This window comes from Lithobates pipiens, unplaced genomic scaffold (genome assembly GCF_037356315.1).
Source record: "Lithobates pipiens isolate NorthernLeopardFrog02 unplaced genomic scaffold, aLitPip1_a1.2 Scaffold_22, whole genome shotgun sequence".
Taxonomy (NCBI): Eukaryota; Metazoa; Chordata; class Amphibia; order Anura; family Ranidae; genus Lithobates; species Lithobates pipiens.
In genome coordinates this window covers 158,416,028-158,428,154 of record NW_027507784.1, presented here as the reverse complement: position 1 = coordinate 158,428,154, position 12,127 = coordinate 158,416,028, and the positions used below count along the sequence as shown (strand labels likewise).

Below are 12,127 nucleotides of genomic sequence, written 5' to 3'. Positions count from 1 at the left end.
CAGCTTAACAAAGTTTGATTAATATCCAACTTCATTTGGCAAGCATTGTGCAAGTCCAGAAAAAGAACATAAAATAGTACATAAAAGCCATGAGACACAAACAAGATTGTGGCTGCTATTGCAGCTGTGAGCTGGTTTAACCACTTAAAGACCAGCCTCGTTTTGAGATTTTGGTGTTTAGTTTTTTTTTGCCAGAAAATTAAAATCGGCATTCATTTTCAAATCGTAGTGAATAAAACATTTGAAGGAGCAGGCTGAAAAATGTCTCAAACAAAATTCTAACTGCAAATATTGAAAAAGAAAAGGAGACATTTAGGGACTTTTAGGAGACCTAGACCTGGTAAGGTCACGTATGTCCATCCCTATGGGACTTTGAATGAAATCATGACCCGGTAAGGTCATGCATTTCCATCCCTTATATCGAGAAGAGGGGAGCAAGGGAGTTGGGACTTTATATGAAGCACAGGATAGCGAATAGATAATTAAGGTTGAATGAGGGAATTTTTATTCACATTAATGGCTTGTAAATATACATATACTGTTAGAATCAGAATAAATAGTAAATACAGTGACAAAAATATCCATAATAATTCAATTGTCTCAGAGCATGACAACTGGTGTCAAATAGTCAGAAATTATACAAGGTAACAAAGCAATAAATACAATGGTACACAATTGTCATGAGTAAAACTCTAATAAAATTCCGTAGTTCCACCAAGGCAGGGTTAAATAAATTGATGGTTACAAGATAAAATTTGCAGGACCTAAGACCTCACTGAACCTGTTGAGGGTAATAGTAGTATTGTATTATTATAGATATTTTAGTCACCTTACCGGGTCATGATTTCATTCAAAGTCCCATAGGGATGGACATACGTGACCTTACCAGGTCTAGGTCTCCTAAAAGTCCCTAAATGTCTCCTCTTTTCTTTTTCAATATAACTAGGGGTGGAAGCACATGTTATAGCTTTATTATTATATTTTGACTACCACTCTTGCATCATTTGACCTAACGTTGAGCCTCCCCTGTTTTGTTATTTGTCTTATTGTTTACCCATTTTAATGACTTGTTTATCCCTGTATATCAATCCATCTTATACTATGGGTTTGGAGCGTTGGCTTCTGGTGTGGTTGCCATGGTGTTGTGTCTTTCTCCTCATCCGGGGGCCGTGACGCGCACTGCGGACCTCCGCCGATCCCCCTCCCTGTGTGTGGATGGGGGGGGCGGGGGAACCGCACTGCGCGTCGACGTCACGCATCCCACGCTGCACGTGCGGCGTTCGCCACGCTGTCGCGTGTTTGCAGTTGGGCTTTTCAAACTCCTTGGCAACGGAGGTGCTCAGGTGTTGGCTGGTGGGATATTGTTATCCTGACCGGCATCACCCCTCCCCCGTACTTGCCATACGGCGTGACGTTGGTGGGCGGTCCTGCGGGGGCATTTATATGGTGGCGTGTCTCCGGGCGATCTGGACACTCGAGGCTCTCATCACACTCAACTACACTATTCGGAATTCCTCCTTCTCTTGGCCTCTTTGTTACTACAGGTACACCCATACCTTTGCATTATCGTTAACTGGTACTTTAGCTTCTGTTTTTCCATTCAATTGACCCATCTATGCTTCTGTTACTGTCTGTTTGGCAGCCTCTTTGGCTGCCTGCTTTATTTTCTAGCATCACAACTTTCATCCTTTCACTAACACATGGTGCGCCTTTTCCTTCCCTATTTTTTCGTACTTTTCAGTCACCTTAGTATTAGTCTAGCCTTATTTTCTTTCACTTTCACACAGTTTTGCCCCGTAGTTCCATGCCCGCCCGGATCTGTGCCTGTGTGTGCGCCTCTGGTGGGTTGTCTGCCAGGGCTCCCGGCTGGGGGTTGTATTCGATGCCCCGGCACCCCATTATCACACCATTAACTGACCGATCTCCACCAGTAAGTATATACTTTGGGGCTGTTCGGGTTTTTACCCCATGCCCCTGAACTATTTTAATTTTTGACTATGTCCCCATTATTTTTTATCTTAGATTACCACGTGCATGCTCCTGATGAGTGGCATGTCAGCCACGAAACGCGTAGAGCTATTTTATGCCGTGTTTCCATCTACACACATCCAGATTTTCAAGCTTTTCAAGCTACAATACTACTATTACCCTCAACAGGTTCAGTGAGGTCTTAGGTCCTGCAAATTTTATCTTGTAACCATCAATTTATTTAACCCTGCCTTGGTGGAACTACGGAATTTTATTAGAGTTTTACTCATGACAATTGTGTACCATTGTATTTATTGCTTTGTTACCTTGTATAATTTCTGACTATTTGACACCAGTTGTCATGCTCTGAGACAATTGTATTATTATGGATATTTTTGTCACTGTATTTACTATTTATTCTGATTCTAACAGTATATGTATATTTACAAGCCATTAATGTGAATAAAAATTCCCTCGTTCAACCTTAATTATCTATTCGCTATCCTGTGCTTCATATAAAGTCCCAACTCCCTTGCTCCCCTCTTCTCTAACTGCAAATATGGTTTTCATTTGAAATAAAAAAAGAAAAAAAAAAAAAGAAGAAAAAAAATACATATTGTAATGAAATTTAATGAATTTGCAACTACATTTAAAACAGCAAACTAAAATTAGTTTGCTCAATGATGGCAAGAAAAAGTTCTAAGAATTTCCGATGAGACTGCTCATACAAACTTCCGTACAGATACAGCATTAGCAATTTACTAAGAGCTTACGTATACTACCAACAAAACCCTTTAAAGTGGATGCAAACCCAAAATGTTTTTTTTTAATTAAAGGCTTGTACAGTATAGTATAAGATTTCATGTCATCTGTGCCCAGTCATGCCACAGAGAGTAAATCCAGCTGTGAGCAGTCCTCTTATCTTTTTTCAGTGAGATAAAAATGGTCAGACAAAAATAGATGTCAGTTTCTCCCCCTTGCAGTGAGTGACAGGCGATTTACATCTCATGCAGGAGTGTGAGAGACATTCTGTGTACTTCAGATCCCCTCCTCCTTAATTCTCCAGCTCTCCAAGGATTGGCTGCTCCACGCCTCAGCACTATTGGGCATGCTAAAGTCATGTGGTGACTTTCCTGGGTTTTGACTGGATGTTAGTGATCTTTGGGCATAATCCACAAGACCAGCAGAAGTTCAGTGTAAGAAATATTGATGTCTGGCCAAGGGGAGTGTCGAGGTGGGCGGGGAGTCTATTGACATCACGACTCCGCCCACTGAGCCCTGGACAGCAGACCCACCCACAGAAGTTGCAGTTTTTTGGGTATCATAACAGACAGAGGGAAGACATTTGAAAGGTAAGGGATACATGCAGGAGGCATGCATATGCTTATAGATAACCACTATGGCAGTAATTTAGAAAGGATGAGAGTGGGTTTACATCCACTTTAAAAGCTACCCATCACCTGTTGGATAAAGCAGACAAAACTTAACATTTTGCACATCAGTTACATTGAAGGTATAGTGATACAGACCTTTGGGGCTTTCTCAATTTCCACCAGACACATGCGACAGTTACCAGCCACTGACAAGCGTTCATGGTAGCAAAAGCGAGGTATCTGTACACCCATTTTTTCACATGCCTAAAAACAAGAAAAAAAAAATATAATAGGATTTTTTGTACTCAACGTAAAATCCTTTTCTCTGCAATTCACAGACCGACACAGCTCCTCTCTGTAACAAAATGGGTTGTAAGCCCTATCAATGGAGATTACTAGGCAAAGTTGTAATAAAACACTTCAGAACTTTAGTTGCGCCCAAGGGGCAGTCCCTTAGGCTACAATCCCCACACTCTGCCCTAGCAGCCTCAGTAAGTCAACAAGCAGTATAACGTAAAGAGAAAAAAAAAAAAAGGAGGGGTGGGTGCTGTGTCGGTCGGTGAATTACAGAGAAAAGGATTTTACGGCGAGTACAAAAAATCCTATTTTCTCTTATATTCACCGACCGACACAGCTCCTCTCTGCAACAAAATGGGACGTCCCTAAGCAGTGCCAAACGAGGGGTGGGAAAACACAGCATAAAAACTTCATCCATTATGGCAAGTGGGAACTAGTGAAACTAAACCCACAAAAACAAACAGCAGTGCGTGGAAAACCACCCCAAAACAACAGGGTATCCTCTCACAGGAGTGATCCCCAAGACTGCAGCCCACTGCGGAAGTAATGCAACAGTGCATTAAAGTGGTTGTAAACCCTTACAAACCACTTTGACCTACAGGTAAGCCTAGATTAAGGCTTACCTGTAGGTCCAAGCAATATCTCCTAAACCTATATGGTTTAGGAGATATTTGCCCGAAAACGGGCACCGCTGTCTACGGTGCATGCGCCGTAGACAGCGGCGCGCAGGCGCACTGAATATTGAACATTTGTAGACTCCCGTGCGCATGCGCGGGAGTGACGTCATCGCGGCTTCGCCGAATGACAGCGGCGGAGCTGCGAGACGCCACCAGCAAGATGGATGCGGCAGACTACAGGGGACAGCGCGACTTCGCTGACTCCTGTGTCAGGTAAGTGACACATAATGGGCTACTATGCGATGCATAGTAGTCCATTATGCTTTACCTTTGCAGGGAAAAAAAAGAGGAAGTAAACTCATCAGGGTTTACTTCCTCTTTAACATAACAGTACTGTGTTTTTTCGAAAAACCAGGAAAAAATATCGGTTGCATATTCAGTTGCAACTACACGACCGCCTGCAAAACTTTGCGGCCAAAACAGGCATCAGCCGATGCACTGAAGTCTACCTTGTAGAACTTGGTAAATGTATGGCAGACGACCAGGTTGCCGCCTTACACACCTGAGGGAACGACGCTTGGTGTCGGAAGGCCCAAGACGTTCCGATTGCCCTTGTGGAGTGGGCCGTGACTGGAAAGGGGGGCGCCTGCCCCTTCAAGGCGTAGGCTTGTACTACAATCTGTCTGATCCACCTTGAAATGGTGCCCGACGAGACCGCCATGCCTTTCTTTGGACCAGCTACCGAAACCGTGAGTCTGACTTCCGAAAGGGAGCCGTGGCAGACAAATAAACCTTCAGAGCCCGAACCACGTCCAGAGCATGAAGGGCCACCTCCTTAGGGTGCTTCGGCTTAGGACACAGCGATGGTAATACAATGTCCTCATTGATATGAAAAGCCGAGACCACCTTCGGTAGACGGATGCAACACCACCTTATCCCTGTGGATAACCAGATAGGGCGACTTGCAGGACAAGGCTGCCAATTCCGAAACCCTCCTGGCCGATGTGATGGCCACTAGAAAGACCACTTTCTGGTAGAGTCAAAAGGGGAATCTCCCCGATATTCTCAAAAGGCGGTTTTTGAAGCTCTGACAACACCAGGTTCAAATCCCATGGGGGTAACGGTGGACGCACCGGAGGGACTACGTGTCGTACCACCTGAACGAAGGTACTCACTAAGGAGTGCAATGCCAGGGGTCGTTTAAAAAAAAAAAAAAAAAAAAGACAGCCAAGGCTGAGATTTGCCCTTTGATGGTGCTTAATACCAATTTCTGGTCAACTCTTTGCTGGAAAAACAGCAGGATCCTGGATATGGAAAAGGAGCGCGGATGCCATCCTTTCTCCTCACACATGGAAATGTAGGCCTTCCAGGTACAATGGTATAACTTCAGAGAAGAAGATTTCCGTGCCCGCAACATAGTTGGAATCCCCGAGTCCGACAGACCCAGTTCCTCAACACCTGGCTCTCAATAGCCATGCCGTTAAAGCCAGCGATGGTAAAGCAGGATGGAGAATTGGACCTTGAGATAGGAGGTCCTCTCGCAACGGCAGTCGCCAGGGAGCGTCTGCCACCAGACGCACCAGGTCTGCTTACCAAGGACGCTGAGGCCAATCCAGGGCAACCAGAACTACCGGAACCCCCTCAGCTTCCACCCTGCGAAGCAGACGTGGCAACAGTTTCAGTGGAGGAAAAGTGTAGATCAGCTGGTACTGATCCCACGGAGCCACCAGCGCGTCTGACGCGTCTGCCCACGGATCTCTCGTCCTGGACCCGAATCTTGGCACCTTCCGATTGAGACGGGAGGCCAGTAGATCCACATCCGGTGTGCCCCACTTCAGGCACAGCAGCCTGAATGTCTCTAAATCCAATGCCCATTCTCCTGGGTCCAGCATCTGGCGGCTTAGATAGTCCGCCTGCCAGTTCTCCACTCCCGGGATGTAAATGGCCGACAGGGCCGGTACGTGTCGCTCTGCCCACCGAAATATGTGAGCGACCTCCCATGCAGCAGCTGAGCTTCTTGTTCCCCCTTGGTGATTTAGGTACGCCACAGCCATGGCGTTGTCTGCCGCCTGATTGCTCTCAATTTGAGCAGATTGATCGGCAACTCGGATTCTTCTGTCAACCAGAGGCACTGAGCCAACTGAACTCCCATCACTCCACCCCAGCCGGATAGACTGGCGTCTGTAGTGATCACTGTCCATTTCAGAGAAAGGAACGATTTTCCACACTGAATCACCGGGCACCTAAACCACCAGATCAGCGAGTCCCTGACTGGCTTGCTCACCTGGATCTGCCGATCTAGGGACAACTGAGATTTGTCCCATCTTGACAAGATCTCCTTCTGTAGAACTCTGGTGTGGAACTGGGCGTAGGGTACTGCCTCGAAGGAGGCTACCATGAGTCCCAGTACTCGCATGCACTTGCGGTGCATCAGTAGTTTGACCGCAGATCTTTGAGTCTGCAATTTGTCTGAAGGGAGAAAAAAAACTCTCGCTTTCCTGGAGTCCAACAGCAAACCTAGGTACTCCAGACGCTGGGTCGGCACAATCACCAACTTCTTTAGGTTCAACAGCCACCCAAATTCCTGCAGGGTTTGCATGGTGATCACCACATCCTCCTCTAATTCTGAGGTGGAAGATGCTCTCAGGAGGAGATCGTCTAGGTAGCCCACGATCGCGATCCCACTTTGTCACAGCAACGCCAATAGTGGAGCCAGTACCTTGGTAAAGACTCGGGGGGCTGATGCTAGACCAAAAGGGAAGAGCCACAAATTGGTAATGGTCTTCCCCGACTGCAAAAACGCAGAAACTTTTGATGCCGAAGGCATACGAGTATGTGCATCCTGGATGTCTAAGCTCCTGTACACACGGTCGGAGATTCCAATGGAATGTGCCCAATCGGACCGGTTTGTCGGATATTCCGACTGTGGTCTACATCAGACTGTTTCCGTCGGAGTATCCGATGGACCAAGTTTTCCAACTTGTTGGTAAAATTTTCCGACAAAATGCTCCGATCGGACATACTCCGATCATGTGTAGAGAATTCCGATCGAACAAAGTGCCACACATGCTCAGATCAAATTCCTACACCAAAGCTACTAGCATGAACGTAGTCCCGTCGTAACGAAATAACGTAATCACGTCGGATTTGCCGACAACTTTGTCCGACTGTGTGTATGCAACAGTTTCGGTCAAAATCCGATGGATTTGGTTGTCGGAATCTCGGACCGTGTGTACAAGGGCTTAGGACGCCAGGGAGTCCCCTTGATGGAGCGCAGCGACTACTGAGCGAACTGATTCCATTCTGAACCTCTGCACTTTCAAAAAGGGATTCAGGGCTTTTAAAGTCCAAAATTGGACATACCCCTTCCTTCTTGGCAACCACAAACAGATTTGAGTAGAATCCCTGAAAGCGTTCCGAGTCCGGAACTGGTACAATCACCCCGCGATTGAGCAAATCCCTTACCGCCCCCAACAGGGCCTCCCGGCGAACCGGGGACACGGGTATGCTGGAGGGGAAGAATCTGTGTGGCGGCCAAGAGAGAAACTGTAGCCTGTGGAAATCAGATCGCAGACCCATTGGTCGGATAACCGGGAGGACCACCGGGTTGCAAACTCCCGAAGGCGACCCCCGACCCGAGACATGGGTGGGGGCAAACCTTCATGCGGTAGCACTTTTATTCGCAGGCTTGTTAGGCTTGCGATTCCAGGGACGTTTTTGACCGTCCGTGGGCATCCTGTCGGGCTGGGGACGTTTTGTCGAAGCTGCGGCCGGACGAAAAAGCCATTGAGCGGAAAAGCCGTGAGCGGAAAGAGAGGGCCCTTGCCTACGCGGTGGCTCCTTAGCTTTCCTGGCCTGTGGGAGTAGGGTACTCTTACCACCAGTGGCATTTTTAATAATGTCATCTAACGAGGCTCCAAAGAGCCAGTCCCCAAGGAAATGAAGATCCGTCAGGGCTTTTTTGGATGCCTGGTCAGCAGACCAGCATTTTAGCCAAGTTAGGACCCTCAGCACCACAGCTGACATTGAAGCCATGGATAACAGAGGGAGAGTATCCAGGGCTGCGTCACAGATGTACTTAAGGCCTTGCACTAGTTGGTCTGCTAGTTCCACGCAGACAGGGGAAGCCTGTTGCTCTCCCAATTCGCGGTGCAAAAGTTTTGCCCGCTCAGTCAGTGTCTGCGACACAAGTGCGGATGCCAGTACAGGTCGTACGGCTGACCCAACAACCGTAAACATGGAATGAGCCACCACCTCGGCCTTCCTGTCCATGGGATCCTTGAATCCAGGAGTCCCCTCAACTGGGATCGTGGTTACTCTATTTAACCTGGATACTGGGGGGTCCACGACCGGAGGAGCCGACCATTTCTTGAGAAGGCCTTCCTCAAAGGGGTAACGCACCGCCATTTTTGGGGACTGAAAAGGTTAGTTGCGGGCGACCCCATTCCTTGTAAATGAACTTGTCAAAATAAGTCAGATACGGGAATACCTTAGGTGAACATGCTGGCTTGCGGGACCCAAAAGGGACCGGTACCTCAGCAGAGGGATCCGCTGGCTCCGGAATCTTCAGGGTATCACGCACAGCTGTGATAAGTGCTCCAACAAGCGATTGGACCCGGACGGGGACTCATCCTCACTGTCCGAACGTTCCTGGTCAGCGTCATCTGACAAGACAGAGCAGGGGTCACCGGCCTCAGCAGGATCCGAGTCTGTGTCAGCTCTCCCAGAGGACGGGGGGGCGGGGCCATTTTTTAGCACCTTTCTTCCCACGCACCGCCTCTGTCTTGGCAACGAACGAATGGAGGACCGCTGTAAGGGTGTCCATGGGAACCGCGCAGTCCGCAGGCAACTCGGTTGCAATTGCCTGGATTTCGGGGGAAGAAACACCAGTTTCTGAAGCCATGCTGACCCTACCCTGTCTGCCACTCGAAGGGGACTTAGGACAGTGACAGTCCCACCCACCTTGCTGCCGCTGACTGAGCAGTTCTAACCCGCCAGGCTCACCGCACTGTATACAACAGCGCCTGTAGACCCCCAATGCTCCCAGATGCACAGGTACCAAAGCTGTGTCGGTGGCAGTCGGTCAGAGCGATCGGTGAACGATCGCTGAGCGATCTGAAAAACTTGTCCAGATTACATAGAAAGCCTTCCAGTGCTCTGTGATGACCAAACAGGAAAATGTGGTCCGGCTTCAAGAAAATGGCCGCCAGTGTTCTGAATAGGGAATCACTAGGAAAATGGCCGCTTGAAGCCCAGAAGCATGCTGGCCCTTGCCCACACTGAAAATGGCCGCCAGCCAGCCAGCGCCATGAAAGGCAGAAAGAAACCTGTGGCAGACACAGCGCTGCACCCACACAGGGGCAAACCTCACAGGCACCTCCCGGGATTAAGCGCTCAGGACCCAGGCACCCCAGTACAGCCAGGACCCAGGCACCCCAGTACAGCCAGAACCCAGGTGAGAGCCCAGGGGCACACACACCACTCAGTATCCATGTACAGCTCCCCGTGGGGGGGGGTGGGGGAGAGGAGTTTGGGGCAGGGGAGAGAAGAGAGGGGGGTGAGGGGGCCCCCGAATCGACCTCCCAGGGAATGCCCAGCTGCTCAATCCTGCCGAGACAGGGAGAGCTGTACTTACCAGTCCTGAAGAGCTGGGAGACATTCCATTGTAGCTAACTCCTGATCAGTACAGGGAAGGTTACTGGCCCGGCATACTGTGACGCAGACATCAGCAGCCCGGTCATATGTATGCCCCGGAGCATAAAAGCTCACCGACCACCTCTGGAGCTGAGGTATGTCGTGGCCTCCCGAGTCGTAGCTGCGACGTGCACACGCTCGATGGCCGGACTGGGGAGACTACAAGGATAAGTGAACCAGCCTGTCACCCAGCCGGCTGTTGATAGAAGATCACAGGATCATTCATCTTGTGCAAAAAGCCAAGCTTCTGCATCAAAAAAAAAAAAACATGGACCTATGGGCCCGCAGGGTTCCTAGGTCTATCTCCTCACTAGGCAAAATAAAACGGAGGCTGCTAGGGCAAAGTGTGGGGATTGTAGCCTAAGGGACTGCCCCCCTGGGCGGAACTAAAGTTCTGAAGTGTTGTATTACAACTTTGCCTAGTAATCTCCAGTGATAGGGCTAACAACCCATTTTGTTACAGAGGAGCTGTGTCGGTCAGTGAATATAAGAGAAAAAAACTATTACAAATGCTATACAGGAAATGTATTTTAAAATACAGGTTATTTTTAAATAAAAAAAATAAATAAAAAAATAAAACGTAAAAATGTCTTATTAGCCAGATATTAAAAAAGTAGGCCCTGTAGGTAATATTAGGCCTCTTGCACACGATACTCCTGTTTGAGCATCTACTCTTTCAGACTTTTTTTCTTTTATGTATTTTCGTGCATATGCCTTCATGCAATTTTTCGCGCATGAGCGGAAGCTTTCTTTTGCACTGACAATGTCAATGGGCAAAACTGTGTGGATTTAGCTCACAAAATGCGCAAATTTTCGCACAAGGCGTAAATTACTGACCAAAATGCAGATTTTTCTATTTATTTTTTTTACTGAAGAATACATGGTGCTTGTCTACACGCCTGTGTGCATAGGTGCATTACAATTAATAGGCACATTACAAATCAATGGGCTGTATTTTAGCTCAGTAAAAAAAAATAAGCTTTACTGTGCAAGAGGCCATATTAGAGATATAGGTGAACACTAGGTGGGCATCTAATTTACAGACTAAGGCCTTATGCACACGATACTCCTGTCTGAGCATCTACCTTTTTATTCTTATTTATTCTTCTATTTTATACATATATTTATGTATTTGCACGCAATTTCGCGCAAACCTATTCTCACAGTCTAATGGCATTAGTGCACATTTGTGTGCAAATCGTGCGTATTTGCACGCACTTACACGCATTCCTGCGTATATGGATTTACTGACAAAAAATGCAGATCTTTCTATTTTTTTTTCTACGGAAGAATACACGGCACTTGTTTATGCGCCTGTGTGCATAGGCACATTACAATGAATGGGCTGTATTTTAGCTCCGTAAAAAAATAAGCTGTGCTGAGCTTTTTCAAGCTGCAGTGTGTAAGAGGCCTTACAGATCTCTTGGGTACACATGCCGTGGGTGCTCACCTTTATAAAACTCCCAGCTCTACTCCCCCTAACCACCTATTTTGTACAAGATGGAAAATGCAACAGGGGAGCAGATATTCAGTCAGTTAAAAAAAAAAAAAAAAAATGTAAGTACAAATCAAAAGTGCTTTTTTTTTTTGGGTTGTCCCCAAAACAGGAATAGAGGGGGTATCTCTCAATGGGTACACCTGTTCTTGTGACCTGGAGAACAACCAGGCATCTCTCATTTTGGAGGGATTTTAACTCACTTCCTGTTTTGGCTATGGGACAGAATTTAAATTAAAATCTCCCCAATGCAATACAGATGGCAAAAAAATTAACAAGGGCAACTCTCCCTTATTCTATAAAAAATAAAGCTCTTTATGATCTTTTTTTGTTTATGTGGATAATTTGGTGCAAGTTTACATATAGCAGCCCCAATAGCTGAGGCACCCTCACTGATATAAGAAACACAAAACCCACATCAAGTCTTCATGCAGTGCGCTGTTACCCTCTCTTCTGGTAGCATTTTCCATCTCCCCTTAGCCTGTGTGCTTATGCAGCATTGCAGAGCAGAGGTCCACACATGTCCCATCTAAGGCCTGTGATTGCATGTCAATGATTGGAGGGTAGGGGGCATTTGGGTCTAATCGCTAAAAGTTTACCTCTGCTTTAATTGATTTTTAATAAAAAATGTTACATCATTTTCCCCAACTAAAATATTTTAAAACAGGGTGCACCCTAGAACA

General features: G+C 47.1%; 1 protein-coding gene across 1 annotated transcript in view; it reads right to left on the bottom strand.

Moving 5' to 3' along the window:
• NDUFS1 (NADH:ubiquinone oxidoreductase core subunit S1) overlaps nucleotides 1-12,127 on the bottom strand; it is a 60,231-nt gene that overhangs the window by 38,209 nt on the left and 9,895 nt on the right. The window contains exon 4 of the mRNA XM_077448520.1: nucleotides 3,498-3,605. Coding sequence (XP_077304646.1) covers nucleotides 3,498-3,605 — 108 coding nt within the window. The remainder of the gene's footprint in view (nucleotides 1-3,497; nucleotides 3,606-12,127) is intronic.